This window comes from Pseudophryne corroboree, chromosome 11 (genome assembly GCF_028390025.1).
Source record: "Pseudophryne corroboree isolate aPseCor3 chromosome 11, aPseCor3.hap2, whole genome shotgun sequence".
NCBI lineage: Eukaryota > Metazoa > Chordata > Amphibia > Anura > Myobatrachidae > Pseudophryne > Pseudophryne corroboree.
The window spans coordinates 153954819-153973409 of NC_086454.1; the positions used below are offsets into that span (position 1 = coordinate 153954819).

The following is an 18591-nucleotide window of genomic DNA, read 5'->3' on the forward strand; positions in this document are numbered from 1 at the left end:
TACTTCCCCATGGTACTAAATGGATTCCCAGTATCCTCTAGGACGAGAAAATAGGATTTTAATTACCTACCGGTAAATCCTTTTCTCGTAGTCAGTAGAAGATACTGGGCACCCACCCGGTGCTTCGTTATTCCTGCACTGTTACTTGGTTAAGTATTCTGGTTTGTTCAACTGTTGCTGTTCATGTTTCAAGTTTGGTTAGCATGGCTTTCCTATTGTTCTGAGTGTGCTGGTTCGAAATCTCACCACTTTTATTATCTATCCTTCTCTCAAAGTATGTCCGTCTCCTCGGGCACAGTTTCCTAGACACTGGTAGGAGGGGCATAGAGGGAGGAGCCAGCGCACACTATCAAATTTTTAAAATGCCCAAGGCTCCTAGTGGACCCGTCTATACCCCATGGTACTAAATGGATTCCCAGTATTCTCTACGGCAGGCATTCCCAACCACGGTCCTCAAGGCACACCAAAAGTGCAGGTTTTAGTGATATCCAGGCTGCAGGACAGATGGTTAAATCAAAATAACTGAGGTACTAATTAAGGCACCTGTGCTGATGCCTGGATATCACTAAAACCTGCACTGTTAGTGTGCCTTGAGGACCGTGGTTGGGAATGCCTGCTCTACGGACTACGAGAAAAGGGTTTACCGGTAGGTAATTAAAATTCAATTTTATTTTTATTATCTGTATTAATATACTTATCACCTGCATAATTGTCCCCATTTATTCCCATACTGTGCCATCAATCCAGTTAGACACGCTTTTTAATTCTTTAAAAATTGTTGAAAACAAATATTGATTGTTTCACAATTGGCTAGTGTGTGTGTGTGTATCTCTATCTAGTCTATATTGTTATCCACCCTCATTTTTCTTTACAGTGCCAGGAAGGACCAGTTGAGGAACGTCTCTTGCTGGCGTCTACTTTTAAGTCTCAGGGCAACACTTGCTACTCTGAGCATCGGGTGAGAGAAGCTGTGAGTCTCTACCACCGTGCCCTCCTGCAGCTTCGCAGCTTAGATCCTCAGTTGCTAAATCCCCTGTCTGGGCTGGGCCCTCCTTCCGCCAAGCTCTCTCCTCAACAGCTGGAGGTTCTGCAAACTCTTCAGGCAGACTGTTATAATAATTTAGCAGGTACTACATAGAACATATAAAAACATGCGAATATGAAAGATGTAGTGTACCACATTCATAAGCAAAGTTGTTTTTTTTTTGTTTTTTTTTTGTATTTTAGCATGTCTCCTCCAGACTTGTCCCCCCCGGTATGAGCGTGTCTATGAGTGCAGCTTGCAGGTCCTAAGACTGCAGCCTTGTAATGCTAAAGCATTATATCGCGCTGGTGTCTCCAGTTACCACTTGCATGACTTTACAACAGCTCATCGTTACCTGACAAAAGCTGCCTCCGAGCAACCCAAAGGTGGGATATTGCACCATGTTCTCTCAGTATTTCTCTCCGATCTAGTACAATGCAGTAGTTTTGTTTTGTTTTTTGTTGTTTTTTTGTTGTTTTTGTTTAGTTTTTAGTTTTTTTTTTTGGGGGGGGGGGTTTGTTTTGGCTTTGTTGTGGGTTTTTTTGTTTTGTTTCTCTAACGTCCTAGAGGATGCTGGGACTCCGTAAGGACCATGGGGAATAGACGGGCTCCTCAGGAGACATGGGCACTTTAAGAAAGACTTTAGACTCTGGGTGTGCACTGGCTCCTCCCTCTATGCACCTCCTCCAGACCTCAGTTTTAGACTGTGCCCAGAGGAAGATGGGTGCACTGCAGGGAGCTCTCCTGAGTTTCCTGCTAAGAAAGCATTTTGTTAGGTTTTTTTCTTATTTTCAGGGATCTCTGCTGGCAACAGACTCCCTGCATCGAGGGATTGAGGAGAGAGGAGCAGACCTACTTAAATGATAGGCTCTGCTTCTCGGCTACTGGACACCATTAGCTCCAGAGGGAGTGGAACACCGGTTCGTCCTGGGCGTTCATCCCAGAGCCGCGCCGCCGTATTCCTCACAGAGCCGGAAGAAACTAAGAAAGAAGACTACTGAGGCGGCAGAAGCCCTCGGGTGCTTCACTGAGGTAACGCACATCACTGCAGCTGTGCGTCATTGCTCCCATACACCTCACAAACTCCAGTCACTGTACGGGAGCAGGGCGCAGGGGGGGCGCCCTGGGCAGCAATAGAATACCTCTCCTATGGCAAATGACTATATACATGTACAGGTGGGCACTGTACATGTATATAAAAGAGCCCCCGCCATATTTTATTAAGTTTGAGCGGGACAGAAGCCTGCCGCCGAGGGGGCGGGAATTCTCCCTCAGCACTCACCAGCGCCATTTTCTCTCCACAGCACCGCTGAGAGGAAGCTCCCCGGACTCTCCCCTGCTTGACACACGGTGAAAGAGGGTTTTAAAGTAGGGGGGGGGGGGGGGGGGCACATAATTGGTGATTATACATTACAGCGGCGCTACTGGGTAAACATTCTGTGTTTTCCTCCGGGGTCATATAGCGCTGGGGTGTGTACTGGCATACTCTCTCTCTGTCTCTCCAAAGGGCCTAAAGGGGAACCTGTCTTCAGAAAAGAGTTTCCCTGTGTGTGTGGAGTGTGTCGGTACGCGTGTGTCGACATGTTTGACGATGAAGGCTCGCCTAAGGAGGAGGGGGAGTGCATGATTGTCAGGTCGCCGTCGGCAACGCCGACACCGGACTGGATGGATATGTGGAATGTCTTGAATGCTAATGTAAATTTATTGCATAAGAGATTAGACAAGACTGAGGCTAGGGATCAGTCAGGTAGTCAGACCATGCCTGTCCCAGTGGCACCGGGACCTTCTGGGTCTCAGAAACGCACATTATCCCAGATCACTGACACAGATACCGACACGGATTCAGATTCCAGTGTCGACTATGAGGATGCAAAATTACAGCCAAAAGTGGCTAAAGGTATTCGTTACATGATCATTGCGATTAAAGAGGTTTTGCATATTACTGAGGAACACCCTGTCCCTGACACGAGGGTACACATGTATAAAGAGAAAAAGCCTGAGATCACCTTTCCGTCCTCATTTGAGCTAAGCGAATTGTGCGAAAAGGCTTGGGAATCTCCAGACAGGAGACTACAAGTTCCCAAAAGGATTCTTATGGTGTATCCCTTCCCACAAAAGGACAAGATACGATGGGAATCTTCGCCTAAAGTAGACAAGGCGTTGACACGCTTATCCAAGAAGGTGGCACTGCCTTCCCAGGATACTGCTACCCTTAAGGATCCTGCGGATCGTAAGCAGGAAGTTACCATGAAGTACATTTACACACATTCTGGTACTATTGTTAGGCCGGCTATGGCATCGGCCTGGGTTTGTAGTGCTGTCGCAGCATGGACAGATTCCTTGTCTACGGAGATTGAGACCCTAGATAAGGATACCATTCTAATGATCCTAGAGCATATCAAGGATGCTGCGTTATATATGAGGGATGCTCAAAGAGACATTTGTTTACTAAGCTCCAGAATAAATGCTATGTCTATTTCTGCTAGGCGACTCTTGTGGACCCGACAGTGGACGGGGGATGCCGACTCAAAGCGGCATATGGAGTCGTTGCCTTACAAGGGGGAGGAGTTGTTTGGAGAAGGCCTCTCGGACCTTGTCTCTACTGCAACGGCTGGTAAATCAAATTTTTTACCTTATGTTCCCCCACAACGTACTAAGAAGGCACCTCATTACCAAATGCAGTCTTTTCGTTCAAATAAAAGCAAAAAGGTACGTGGATCGTCCTTTCTTGCCAGAGGTAAAGGCAAGGGAAAAAAGCTGCACACAGCTAGTTCCCAGGAGCAGAAGTTTCCCCCCCCCCCCCCCCCCCCACGTCTGCAAAATCCACCGCATGACGCTGGTGCTTCCCTGGGGGGCCCAGATCAAGTGGGGGCATGTCTTCGATTTTTCAGCCACGTCTGGGTTCACTCGCAGGTGGATCCCTGGGCAATAGAGATTGTTTCTCAGGGATACAGGCTGGAATTCGAAGAGATGCCTCCTCGCCGGTTTTTCAAATCGGCTCTTCTCAGAAAGGGAGTTAGTGTTAACTGCAATTCAAAAATTGTACCTGCAACAGGTGATAGTCAAGGTTCCTCTTCTCCAGCAAGGAAAGGGGTATTACTCAACCCTGTTTGTGGTTCCGAAACCGGACGGTTCGGTCAGACCCATTTTGAATCTGAAATCCCTGAACCTGTACTTGAAAAAGTTCAAGATGGAATCGCTCAGAGCGGTCATCGCCAGCCTGGAGGGGGGATATTGGATGGTTTCCCTGGACATAAATGATGCTTACCTTCATGTTCCGATTTTTCTTCCTCACCAGGCGTTCCTGAGATTTGCGGTACAGGACTGTCATTACCAATTTCAGACGTTGCCGTTTGGGCTTTCCACGGCCCCGAGAATTTTCACCAAGGTAATGGCGGAAATGATGGTGCTCCTGCGCAAGCAGGGTGTCACAATTATCCCATACTTGGACTATCTCCTCATAAAGGCGAGATCTCGAGAGAAGTTACTGGACAGCGTGTCACTGTCAGTGAGGACGTTGCAACAGCACAGCTGGATTCTCAATATTCCGAAGTCCCAGCTGGTTCCTACATCACTTCTGACCTTTTTGGGCCTGATTCTGGACACAGAACAGAAAAAGGTTTTTCTTCCGATGGAAAGGGCTCAGGAGCTCATTGCTCTGGTCAGGAACCTATTAAAGCCAAAAAAGGTTTCAGTGCTTCACTGCACCCGTGTCCTGGGGAAGATGGTGGCATCGTACGAGGCCATCCCCTTCGGCAGGTTCCATGCGAGGACTTTTCAATGGGACCTACTGGACAAATGGTCCGGGTCTCATTTACAAATGCATCAAAGGATCACCCTGTCTCCCAGAGCCAGGATATCTCTCCTGTGGTGGCTGCACAGTGCTTACCTCCTGGAAGGCCGCAGGTTCGGCATTCAGGACTGGATCCTGGTGACCGCGGACGCGAGCCTCCGAGGTTGGGGAGCAGTCACACAGGGAAGAAATTTCCAAGGACTTTGGTCAAGTCAAGAGACTTCTCTTCACATCAACATCCTGGAACTAAGGGCCATATACAACGCCCTACGTCAAGCGGAGATCTTACTTCGCAATCGACCAGTTCTGATCCAGTCAGACAACATCACCGCAGTAGCTCATGTAAACCGCCAAGGCGGCACAAGGAGCAGAGTGGCAATGGCGGAAGCCACCAGAATTCTTCGCTGGGCGGAGAATCATGTAAGTGCTCAGTCAGCATTGTTCATTCTGGGAGCGGACAACTGAGAAGCAGACTTCCTCAGCAGACACGATCTGCATCCGGGAGAGTGGGGACTTCATCAGGAAGTCTTCGCGCACATTGCAAGTCGGTGGGGACTACCCCAAATAGACATGATGGCATCCCGTCTCAACAAAAAGCTACAAAGGTATTGCGCCCGGTCCAGAGACCCTCAGGCGGTAGCTGTGGACGCCCTAGTGACACCGTGGGTGTTCCAGTTGGTATATGTGTTTCCTCCTCTAACTCTCATACCCAAGGTGTTGAGGATAATAAGAAGAAGAGGAGTGAGAACAGTTCTCATTGTTCCAGATTGGCCACGAAGGACCTGGTATCCGGATCTGCAAGAAATGCTCACAGAAGATCCGTGGTCTCTTCCTCTAAGGCAGGACCTGTTACAACAAGGTCCCTGTCTGTTCCAAGACTTACCGCGGCTGCATTTGATGGCATGGCGGTTGAACGCCGGATCCTAGCGGAAAAAGGTATTCCGGATGAGGTCATTCCTACGCTAATAAAGGCTAGGAAGGACGTGACGTCTAAACATTATCACCGAATATGGCGAAAATATGTTTCTTGGTGTGAGGCCAGGAATGCTCCTACGGCAGAATTCCATCTAGGCCGTTTTCTTCACTTCCTACAAACTGGAGTGACTTTGGGCCTAAAATTAGGCTCCATTAAAGTTCAGATTTCGGCCTTATCCATTTTCTTTCAAAAGGAATTGGCCTCTTTACCTGAAGTACAGACTTTTGTGAAGGGAGTACTGCACATTCAGCTTCCTTTTGTACCTCCGGTGGCGCCTTGGGACCTTAACGTGGTGTTAAGTTTCCTTAAGTCACATTAGTTTGAACCACTTAAAACAGTGGAGTTGAAATATCTCACTTGGAAGGTGGTCATGCTGTTAGCCTTGGCTTCGGCTAGGCGAGTTTCGAAATTGGCGGCTTTATCAATCAGAAAAACAGAAGCACTGTTTGTCCTGTATGCAGCCAACAAGGTTGGCAGCCCTGCTTCAAAGCAGACTATTGCTCGCTGGATCTGTGACACGATTCAGCAGGCGCATTCTACGGCAGGATTGCCGTTACCGAAATTGGTTAAGGCCCATTCCACTAGGAAGGTGGGCTCGTCTTGGGCGGCTGCCCGAGGGGTCTCTGCACTACAGCTGTGCCGAGCTGCTACTTGGTCGGGGTCAAACACTTTTGCAAAGTTCTATAAGTTTGATACCCTGGCTGACGAGGACCTCCTGTTTGCTCAATCGGTGCTGCAGAGTCATCCCCATGGTATAATCCCCATGGTATAATCCCCATGGTCCTTACGGAGTACCAGCATCCTCTAGGACGTTGGAGAAAATAAGATTTTACACTTACCGGTAAATCTATTTCTCGTAGTCCGTAGAGGATGCTGGGCGCCCGTCCCAAGTGCGGACTTCTTCTGCAAGACTTGTATATAGTTATTGCTTACATAAGGGTTATATTATAGTTTATCGGTTGGAATGAGACTATGTTGTTTGTTCATACTGTTAACTGGGTAGTTTATCACAAGTTATACGGTGTGATTGGTATGCATCTTGCCCTTGGATTAACAAAAATCCTTTCCTCGTACTTTCCATCTCCTCTGGGCACAGTTTCTCTAACTGAGGTCTGGAGGAGGAGCATAGAGGGAGAAGCCAGTGCACACCCAGAGTCTAAAGTCTTTCTTAAAGTGCCCATGTCTCCTGCGGAGCCCGTCTATTCCCCATGGTCCTTACGGAGTCCCAGCATCCTCTACGGACTACGAGAAATAGATTTACCGGTAAGTGTAAAATCTTATTTCTCTAACGTCCTAGTGGATGCTGAGAACTCCGAAAGGACCATGGGGAATAGCGGGCTCCGAAGGAGGCTGGGCACTCTAGAAAGATTTATGACTACCTGGTGTGCACTGGCTCCTCCCACTATGACCCTCCTCCAAGCCTCAGTTAGATTTCGTGCCCGGCCGAGGTTGGATGCACACTAGGGGCTCTCCTGAGCCCTTAGAAAGAAAGTATAGATTTAGGTTTTTTATTTTACAGTGAGACCTGCTGGCAACAGGCTCACTGCAGCGAGGGACTAAGGGGAGAAGAAGCGAACTCGCCTGCTTGCAGCTGGATTGGGCTTCTTAGGCTACTGGACACCATTAGCTCCAGAGGGATCGACCGCAGGCCCAGTACTTGGTGTTCGGTCCCGGAGCCGCGCCGCCGTCCCCCTTACAGAGCCAGAAGCAAGAAGAGGTCCGGAAAAACGGCGGCAGAAGACATCAGTCTTCACCAAGGTAGCGCACAGCACTGCAGCTGTGCGCCATTGCTCCTCTCACACACTTCACACTCCGGTCACTGAGGGTGCAGGGCGCTGGGGGGGGGCGCCCTGAGAAGCAATAAAAACACCTTGGCTGGCAAAAACTGCACAATATATAGTCCCAGAGGCTATATATGTGGAAAATACCCCTGCCAGAATATGGAAAAAAGCGGGAGAATAGGCCGCGGAAAAGGGGCGGAGCTATCTCCTGCAGCACACTGGCGCCATTTCTCCTTCACAGATCCGCTGGAAGGAAGCTCCCTGGCTCTCCCCTGCAGTCTACACTACAGAACAGGGTAAAAACAGAGAGGGGGGGCACTAAATTTAGGCGCAATATATATATTATATAAAACAGCAGCTATAGGGGACATAACTCAGTTAGTCCCTGCATTATATAGCGCTCTGGTGTGTGCTGGCATACTCTCACTCTGTCCCCCCAAAGGGCTTTTGTGGGTCTTGTCCTCATTCGGAGCATTCCTTGTGTGTGTGCGGTGTGTCGGTACGGCTGTGTCGACATGTTTGATGAGGATAATGATGTGGAGGCGGAGCAGATGCCTTTAGAAGGGATGTCACCCCCTGCGGGGCAGACACCTGAGTGGATGGGCTTATGGAAAGTAATGAGTGCACGTATAGACTCCCTATATAAGAAAATCGACGACATGCCAAATGTGGGACAGCCGACTTCTCAGCTCGTGCCTGCCCAGGCGTCGCATGGGTCATCAGGGGCTCTAAAACGCCCGCTACCTCAAGCAGACCCAGATGTCGACACTGATACTGACAGCAGTGTCGACGACGATGAGTCTAACCTGATGCCCACTAAGGCCATTCACTGCATGATTGAGGCAATGAAAGAGGTGTTACACATTTCTGATATAACTACAGGTACCACTAAAAAGGGTATTATGTTTGGAGAGAAAAAACTACCCGTAGTTTTTTCCCCCCATCAGATGAATTAAATGAAGTGTGTGAAGAAGCGTGGGCTTTCCCTGATAAAAAATTGGTAATTCCTAAGAAGGTACTAATGGCGTTCCCTTTCCCGCCAGAGGATAGGTCACGTTGGGAAACACCCCCTAGAGTGGATAAAGCGCTCACACGTTTGTCTAAAAAGGTGGCACTACCGTCTCTGGATACGGCCGCCCTCAAGGAACCTGCTGATAGAAAGCAGGAGGCGATCCTGAAGTCTGTATATACACACACAGGCATTATACTTAGGCCAGCTATTGCGTCAGCTTGGATGTGCAGTGCTGCCGCTGCGTGGTCAGATAAACTGTCAGAAAATATTGACACATTAGACAGAGACACGATCCTGTTAACCATAGACCATATAAAAGACTCAGTCTTATATATGAGAGATGCACAGAGGGAAATCTGCCGACTGGCATCTAAAGTAAGTGCATTGTCCATTTCTGCTAGGAGAGGCTTATGGACTCGCCAGTGGACAGGAGATGCGGATTCAAAAAAGCACATGGAAGTGTTACCATATAAGGGTGAGGAATTATTTGGGGATGGTCTCTCGGACCTAGTTTCCACAGCAACGTCTGGGAAGTCAGCATTTTTACCCCATGTCCCCTCACAGCCTAAGAAGGCGCCGTTTTATCAGGTTCAGTCCTTTCGGACCCAGACAAACAGGCGTGGAAAAGGCGGGTCCTTTCTGTCCAGAGGCAGAGGTAGGGGAAAAAGGCTGCAACAAACAGCAGGTTCCCAGGAGCAAAAGTCCTCCCCCGCTTCTTCTTCCAAGTCCGCCGCATGACGGTGGGGCTCCACAGGCGGAGCCAGGTACGGTGGGGGGTCGCCTCAAAAATTTCAGCGATCAGTGGGTTCGCTCACAGGTGGATCCCTGGATCCTGCAAATAGTATCTCAGGGATACAAGCTGGAATTCGAGGCGTCCCCACCCCACCGGTTCCTAAAATCTGCCTTGCCGATTGCTCCCTCAGACAGGGAGGCGGTGCTAGCGGCAATTCACAAGCTGTATTCCCAGCAGGTGATAATCAAGGTACCCCTACTTCAACAAGGCCGGGGTTATTATTCCACTCTATTTGTGGTACCGAAACCGGACGGTTCGGTGAGACCCATTCTAAATTTGAAATCCTTGAACACGTACATAAAGAAATTCAAGTTCAAGATGGAATCGCTCAGGGCGGTTATTGCAAGCCTGGACGAGGGGGATTACATGGTATCCCTGGACATCAAGGATGCTTACCTACATGTCCCCATTTACCATCCTCACCAGGAGTACCTCAGATTTGTGGTACAGGATTGCCATTACCAATTCCAGACGCTGCCGTTTGGACTGTCCACGGCACCGAGGGTATTTACCAAGGTTATGGCGGAAATGATGATACTCCTTCGAAGAAAGGGAGTTTTAATTATCCCGTACTTGGACGATCTCCTAATAAAGGCGAGGTCCAAGGAACAGTTGTTGGTGGGAGTAGCACTATCTCAGGAGGAGCTGCACCAGCACGGCTGGATTCTGAATATCCCAAAGTCACAGCTGGTTTCCGACGACACGGCTACTGTTCCTGGGTATGATTCTGGATACAGTCCAGAAGAAAGTGTTTCTCCCGGTGGAGAAAGCCAGGGAGTTGTCATCTCTAGTCAGAGACCTCCTAAAACCAAAACAGGTATCAGTGCATCACTGCACACGGGTCCTGGGGAAGATGGTGGCTTCTTACGAAGCAATTCCCTTCGGCAGGTTCCATGCCAGAATCTTTCAGTGGGACCTGTTGGACCAGTGGTCCGGATCGCATCTTCAGATGCATCGCTTAATAACCCTGTCTCCAAGAACCAGGGTGTCTCTACTGTGGTGGCTGCAGAGTGCCCATCTTCTAGAGGGCCGCAGGTTCGGAAAACAGGACTGGGTCCTGGTGACCACGGATGCCAGCCTTCGAGGCGGGGGGGGCGGTCATACAGGGAAGAAACTTCCAAGGACTATGGTCGAGTCAGGAGACTTCCCTTCACATAAATATTCTGGAACTAAGGGCCATCTACAATGCCCTAAGTCGAGCAAAAGCCCTGCTCCTACACCAGCCGGTGCTGATCCAGTCAGACAACATCACGGCAGTCGCCCATGTAAATCGACAGGGCGGCACAAGAAGCAGGATGGCGATGGCAGAAGCCACAAGAATTCTCCGATGGGCGGAGAATCATGTACTAGCACTGTCAGCAGTGTTCATTCCGGGAGTGGACAACTGGGAAGCAGACTTCCTCAGCAGACACGACCTCCACCCGGGAGAGTGGGGACTTCACCCAGAAGTCTTCCAGATGCTGGTAAACCGTTGGGAAAAACCACAGGTGGACATGATGGCGTCCCGTCTCAACAAAAAGTTAAAAAGATTTTGCGCCAGGTCAAGGGACCCTCAGGCGATAGCTGTGGACGCTCTAGTGACACCGTGGGTGTACCAGTCGGTTTATGTGTTCCCTCCTCTGCCTCTCATTCCAAAGGTATTGAGAATAATAAGAAAGCGAGGAGTAAACACAATTCTCGTGGTTCCAGATTGGCCAAGACGAGCGTGGTACCCGGAACTTCAAGAGATGCTCTCAGAGGAACCGTGGCCTCTACCGCTCAGACAGGACCTGATACAGCAGGGGCCCTGTCTGTTCCAAGACTTACCGCGGCTGCGTTTGACGGCATGGCGGTTGAACACCGGATCCTAAAGGAAAAGGGTATTCCGGAAGAAGTCATTCCTACGCTTATTAAGGCCAGGAAAGATGTTACGGCAACGCATTATCACCGCATATGGCGAAAATATGTTGCATGGTGCGAGGCCAATAAGGCCCCAACAGAGGAATTTCAACTAGGTCGATTTCTGCATTTCCTGCAAGCAGGAGTGGATATGGGCCTAAAACTAGGCTCCATTAAAGTACAGATCTCGGCTCTGTCGATTTTCTTTCAAAAAGAACTAGCTTCAGTACCTGAAGTTCAGACTTTTGTAAAAGGAGTGCTGCATATTCAGCCCCCGTTTGTGCCTCCTGTGGCACCTTGGGATCTCAACGTGATGTTGAGTTTCTTAAAATCACATTGGTTTGAGCCACTAAAAACCGTGGATCTGAAATATCTCACGTGGAAAGTGGTCATGTTATTGGCCTTGGCTTCAGCCAGGCGAGTGTCAGAATTAGCGGCTTTATCATATAAAAGCCCTTATCTGATTTTCCATATGGATAGGGCAGAGTTGAGGACTCGTCCCCAATTTCTCCCTAAGGTGGTGTCAGCGTTTCACCTGAACCAGCCTATTGTGGTGCCGGCGGCTACTAGTGAATTGGAGGACTCCAAGTTGCTAGACGTTGTCAGGGCCCTGAAAATATATGTTTCCAGGACGGCTGGAGTCAGGAAAACTGACTCGTTGTTTATCCTGTATGCACCCAACAAGCTGGGTGCTCCTGCTTCTAAGCAGTCTATTGCTCGCTGGATTTGTAGTACAATTCAGCTTGCACATTCTGTGGCAGGCATACCACAGCCAAAATCTGTAAATGCCCATTCCACAAGAATGGTGGGCTTATCTTGGGCGGCTGCCCGAGGGGTCTCGGCTTTACAACTTTGCCGAGCAGCTACTTGGTCAGGGGCAAACACGTTTGCAAAATTCTACAAATTTGATACCCTGGCTGAGGAGGACCTGGAGTTCTCTCATTCGGTGCTACAGAGTCATCCGCACTCTCCCGCCCGTTTGGGAGCTTTGGTATAATCCCCATGGTCCTTTCGGAGTTCCCAGCATCCACTAGGACGTTAGAGAAAATAAGAATTTACTCACCGGTAATTCTATTTCTCGTAGTCCGTAGTGGATGCTGGGCGCCCATCCCAAGTGCGGATTGTCTGCAATACTTGTATATAGTTACTGTTAACTAAAGGGTTATTGTTGAGCCATCTGTTGAGAGGCTCAGTTGTTTTCATACTGTCAAACTGGATATAGTATCACGAGTTGTACGGTGTGATTGGTGTGACTGGTAAGAGTCTTACCCGGGATTCTAAATCCTTCCTTATTATGTCTGCTCGTCCGGGCACGGTGTCCTAACTGAGGCTTGGAGGAGGGTCATAGTGGGAGGAGCCAGTGCACACCAGGTAGTCATAAATCTTTCTAGAGTGCCCAGCCTCCTTCGGAGCCCGCTATTCCCCATGGTCCTTTCGGAGTTCCCAGCATCCACTACGGACTACGAGAAATAGAATTACCGGTGAGTAAATTCTTATTTTTTTTATTTTTTTAAATAAATTTGTTACTAAATCAGATGCCTGAAACTAAAATGTCCGTGCAGTGTTGTTCACCAAATGTAGTAGTATTATTATTATATTTTTTTGGGGGGCTGGATATTATGCTGAAATATTCTTTATGATTAAAACCATTGTTGTTTTGTGTGGTCATTGGCAAGTACCACGTTGGCCTTCCCATATTTGAGAGGTAAAGCCAAGCAGGCATTTTACAATTTTTTTTTTTTTTTTTTTTTCTAATGGTAGGTGGGGGTACTATTTCACTGGAACCTGTGGATGGTAAATTATTGAAGTTCATACTGATACAGTCAATATACCGACTGTTGGGATCCCAGCAATTAGGAGACCGACGCTGGCATCCAGACAGCCGGTGAAATGCTGACCCAGGGAAACCCGACACGCACGGAATTCCCACTCGTTTGGTGGGTCTATGTCACCCAACGGCGTGGGAATAGAAAATGTGGCAAGCGAAGCCCAATGCGTGGCGAGCGGACTCGCTGCCGGGACTTTGGTAAAGACTAAATACCGCTGTCAGTATAGTACTGTATAGTATAGTAAAATACTGTTTATTGAAAGAATTTTTAAAAGCAATGTCAAATGGGAGGGTGGTCGGGAAGACAAAAGAAAAAAAAAGGGGAGGGGTGGAAGGGAGATACAGGAATTAACTTGATTACTAAATTAATAAAACCTGCAATAGAGTATCGCCTTAACCACCAGTCCCTTTAAGGCAGAGGTTCCCAAACTCGTTCCTCGAAGGCACCCAGGTTTTAGGTGTATCCATGGCTGAGAACCAGTAGCGGATCTTGCCACGGGCAAGCAGGACTGTTGCCCGGGGCGCCGCCTTCCGGAGAGTGCGGCGCCGCACCACGGCAGGATCCGCTTCTGCTGTGCCTGCCGCTGCACGCTGTCCCGCTGCCCGCTGTGAAGGGAAACTAGACGCTACGCGTCTAGTTTCCCTTCGTGGAGAGGACCTTTTCTGTAATGATGTGTGGTGCGCGTTGATGTCATCGCGCACCGCACAGCAAAGGTCCTCTCCACGAAGGGAACTAAACGCGTTGCGTCTAGTTTTCCTTCGTGGAGAGGACCTTTGCTGTGCGGTGCGCGATGACATCAACGCGCACCACACATCATTTCAGCGGTGCTACTAATATAGGCATGGTCTAAATGCAGAATTCTTCACCTATATTTGCTTTTAGAAGTGATAACCCCGTACTGCATGCTAAAATAAGTGGAAAATCAGGATTTGGATTTTTCCACCTGATTTTTAGAGATATAGGGTTATATTCATTTAAAGTCTGATCCATTCCAGCATGTATTTGTCGGAATGGATCCGACAACCCCTATTCAATCTCATCTTAATTCGACTTTTTCAAGTTGAATTGAGATGAGGGTCGCAGAGGAGGAGAAGGGGGGTGAGCCACGGGGAGACCAGCGGGGGGACAGCCGGCGGGCATACAGGGGAGATCAGCGCTACAGTAGCACTGCAGCAGGATGTCACTCAGCCGCCCGACCTCACGGCAGTGTCCACCCGGCTCCAGCAAGCGTGCTGGAGCCGAGTGGAAGCCGGGTGGACTTGTCGAAAAGCATTGAATAGGTCAAAACACGTTTATACCTTAAAAAGTCAAAAACTGACATCTTTTCGACAGACGGCAGTTTTCGACACCAATTGAATATACCCCTTAGCTGAATCCGAATCTTGTAAAAACATTTCTAACTTGCCTCACTCAATCTGGATTCATTTTAAACCTAGAAATGAATAGGGTGAACTTCTTAAGGGGCAGTATCCAATTAGTTGCGGTAATATACACCAACTAAGTGAATCGCCTGGGCTACCCTTTTAGCCCAGATGCTGGCGATAAGTAACCATTTTTTCTGTGACTGCTGCCGCGAAAACAAATAGATCTGCGGTTTATCGCGGACCCTACGAGTTTTCGGGCGAATAGGACTAATTTTTTACGTAAAAAAAAAAAGAGCTATACAGGTTGAGTATCCCATATCTAAAATGCTTGGGACCAGAAGTATTTTGGATATTGGATTTTTCCGTATTTTGGAATAATTGCATACCATAATGAGATATCATGGCGATGGGACCCAAGTCTAAGCACAGAATGCATTTATGTTTAATATACACCCTATACACACAGCCTGATGGTAATTTTAGCCAATATTTCTCTTATGTCCTAGAGGATGCTGGAGTCCACATTAGTACCATGGGGTATAGATGGGTCCACTAGGAGCCATTGGCACTTTAAGAGTTTGAGAGTGTGGGCTGGCTCCTCCTTCTATGCCCCTCCTACCAGACTCAGTTTAGAGGCGGTCACTGCTAGGGGAGCTCTCCAGAGTTTCTCTAGTAAAGTTATTTTCTCTTACGTCCTAGAGGATGCTGAGGACCAAGGGGAATAGACGGGCTCCACAGGAGACATGGGCACTAAAAAGAACTTTAGGTATGGGTGTGCACTGGCTCCTCCCTCTATGCCCCTCCTCCAGACCTCAGTTTAATACTGTGCCCAGAGGAGACTGGGTGCACTACAGGGAGCTCTCCTGAGCTTCCTGAAAAGAAAGTATTTTGTTAGGTTTTTTATTTTCAGGGAGCCTGCTGTCAACAGACTCCCTGCATCGTGGGACTGAGGAGAGAGAAGCAGACCTACTTAAATGCTAGGCTCTGCTTCTTAGGCTACTGGACACCATTAGCTCCAGAGGGAGTCAGAACGCAGGTCTCCCCTAGCGGTTCGTCCTGGAGCAGCGCCGCCGTTCTCCTCGCAGAGCCGGAAGATAGAAGCCGGGTGAGTATAGGAAAGCAGAAGACTTCAGATCTTCACTGAGGTAACGCGCAGTGGTAACGCTGCGCGCCATTGCTCCCACACAGAACACACACAGCGCACACTGTTGGGTGCAGGGCGGGGGGGGGGGGGGGCGCCGGGGTGCCCTGGGCAGCAATGTATTCCTCTAGGACTGGCTGTAAGTAAATATACACTTATTTGTGTGTTTTGGTATCCCCGCCAGTTGGTTCAAAGAGCGGGACCGAAGCCCGCCACTGAGGGGCGGGGCTTCTCCCTCAGCACTCACCAGCGCCATTTTCTCCACAAGCACACGCTGAGAAGCTGGCTCCCCGGACTCTCCCCTGCTGATCACCTGTGACAGAGGGTTTTAAAGAAGGGGGGGGGGGGTACATAATTTGGCGCGGTGACTATACAAATAGCGCTGTATCTGGGTAATTTTTTTTGTCCAGGGTTATTGGCGCTGGGTGTGTGCTGGCATACTCTCTCTCTGTCTCTCCAAAGGGCCTTGTGGGGAAACTGTCTCCAGATAGTGTCTTCCCTGAGTGTGTGGTGTGTCAGAACGTGCGTGTCAGCATGTCTGAAGCGGAAGGCTCTCCTAGGGATGAGGTGGAGCGCATGAGTGTGGTGTTTCCGTCGGCAACGCCGACACGTGACTGGATGGAAATGTGGAATATTTTAAATGCAAATGTGAATTTATTGCACAAACGTTTGGACAAAGCAGAGTCCAGGACAGTACAGAGGATCATACCCTGCCTTTCCCTATGTCACAGGGGCCTTCGGGGTCTCAAAAACGGCCACTTTCTCCGGTAGTTGACACTGATATCGACACAGATTCTGAATCCAGTATCGATTATGATGATGCGAGGTTGCTATAAAGGATGTGCTGCATATTATAGATGACCCTGAGGTTACTTTTCCGCCTTCTTTTGAATTAAATGAGTTATTTGAAAGTGCTTGAGAAACTCCAGACAACAAACTGCAGATTCCTAAAAGGATTCTTATGGCGTATCCTTTCCCGATCAAGGACAGGATACGGTGGGAATCCTCCCCGAGGGTGGACAAGGCGTTGATGCGCCTTTCCAAAAAGGTGGCGCTACCGTCTCAGGATACCGCTGCCCTCAGGGATCCTGCGGATCGCAAGCAGGAAACTACCTTGAAGTCAATTTACACTCATACCGGTACCTTACTCAGACCGGCAATAGCGTCGGCCTGGGTTTGTAGCGCTGTTATAGCGTGGACCGATACCTTATCTACTGATATGGATACAATGGATAAGGAAACTATTTTATTGACCCTGGGCCATATTAAGGATGCGGTCCTTTAAATGAGAGATACTGGGGTCCAGAGCGAATGCTATGGCGATTTCTGCCAGGCGAGCACTGTGAACCCGACAGTGGACGGGTGATTCCGATTCAAAGCGGAATATGGAGGTTTTACCTTACAAGGGTGAGGAATTGTTTGGGGAAGGTCTCGCAGACCTGGTTTCCACGGCTACTGCAGGTAAATCAACTTTTTTACCTTATGTTTCCTCACAGCCTAAGAAAGCGCCACATTATCAGATGCAGTCCTTTCGGTCGCATAAATCCAAGAGAGCTCTGGGATCTTCCTTTCTTGCCAGAGGTAGAGGCAAGGGGAAAAAGCTGCCAACTACAGCCAGTTCCCAGGAACAAAGGTCCTCCCCGGCTTCTACTAAATCCACCGCATGACGCTGGGGCTCCGTGGGAGGAGTCCGCTCCTGTGGGGGCACTTCTTCGTCTTTTCAGCCAAGTCTGGGTTCACTCTCAGGTGGATCCATGGGCAATAGACATTGTTTCCCAGGGGTACAAGCTGGAATTCAAAGAGGTGCCTCCTCGCCGGTTTTTCAAATCGGCACTGCCGACTTCTTCCCCAGAGAGGGAGGTAGTTCTGGCAGCAATTCAAAAGTTGTGCCTTCAACATCTACAGATTCATCAGATGATCCGCCTGTCCCCCAGGGCCAGGGTGTCTCTCCTGTGGTGGCTGCAGAGTACTCACCTTCTAGAGGGTCGCAGGTTCGGCATCCAGGACTGGGTTCTGGTGACCACGGACGCGAGCCTCTGAGGATGGGGAGCAGTCACACAGGGAAGAAACTTCCAAGGTCTGTGGTCAAGCCAGGAGGCTTGTCTACACATCAACATTCTGGAATTAAGGGCCACATACAACGGCCTTCATCAGGCACAGACCTTACTACCGGTCCTGATTCAGTCAGACAACATCACAGCAGTGGCTCATGTAAACCGCCAGGGTGGCACAAGGAGCAGAGTGGCAATGGCAGAAGCCTCAAAGATTCTTCGATGGGCGGAGAGTCATGTAAGCGCTCTGACAGCAGTCTTCATTCCGGGAGTGGACAACTGGGTAGCAGACTTCCTCAGCAGACACAATTTGCATCCAGCAGAGTGGGGACTTCATCAGGAAGTCTTCGCAGAGATTGCAAGTCAGTGGGGACTGCCTCAAATAGACATGATGGCTTCACGTCTCAACAAGAAACGTCCGAGATATTGCGCCAGGTCAAGGGACCCTCAGGCGGTCGCAGTGGACGCACTGGTGACACCGTGGGTGTTTCAGTCGGTCTATGTGTTCCCTCCTCTTCATCTCATCTCAAAAATACTGAAAATCATAAGACGAAGAGGGGTTCAGGCAATTCTCATTGTTCCAGATTGGCCTCGAAGGGCCTGGTATCCGGATCTGCAGGAAATGCTCACAGAAGATCCGTGGCCTCTTCCTCTCAGGGAAGACCTGTTGCAGCAAGGGCCCTGTTTGTTCCAGGACTTACCGCGACTGCGTTTGACGGCATGGCGATTGAACGCAGCACCCTAGCGGAGAAGGGCATTCCGGAGGAGGTCATTCCTACTCTGATTAAGGCTAGGAAGGAGGTGACATCGAAACATTATCATCGTATATGGAGGAAGTATGTGTCTTGGTGTGAAGCCAAGACTGCTCCTCCGGAAGAATTCCATCTGGGCCGTTTTCTCCACTTCCTGCAAACTGGAGTGAATTTGGGCCTAAAGTTAGGCTCCATTA

At 49.2% G+C, this 18591-nt stretch overlaps 1 protein-coding gene across 2 annotated transcripts in view; it reads left to right on the forward strand.

Annotated features, from left to right (window-relative positions):
* TTC9C (tetratricopeptide repeat domain 9C) overlaps positions 1-18591 on the forward strand; it is a 166066-nt gene that overhangs the window by 92517 nt on the left and 54958 nt on the right. For both annotated transcript variants that reach the window (XM_063944987.1, XM_063944986.1), the window contains exons 2-3: positions 875-1127; positions 1228-1410. In XM_063944987.1, the coding sequence (XP_063801057.1) occupies positions 875-1127; positions 1228-1410 (436 nt within the window). The remainder of the gene's footprint in view (positions 1-874; positions 1128-1227; positions 1411-18591) is intronic.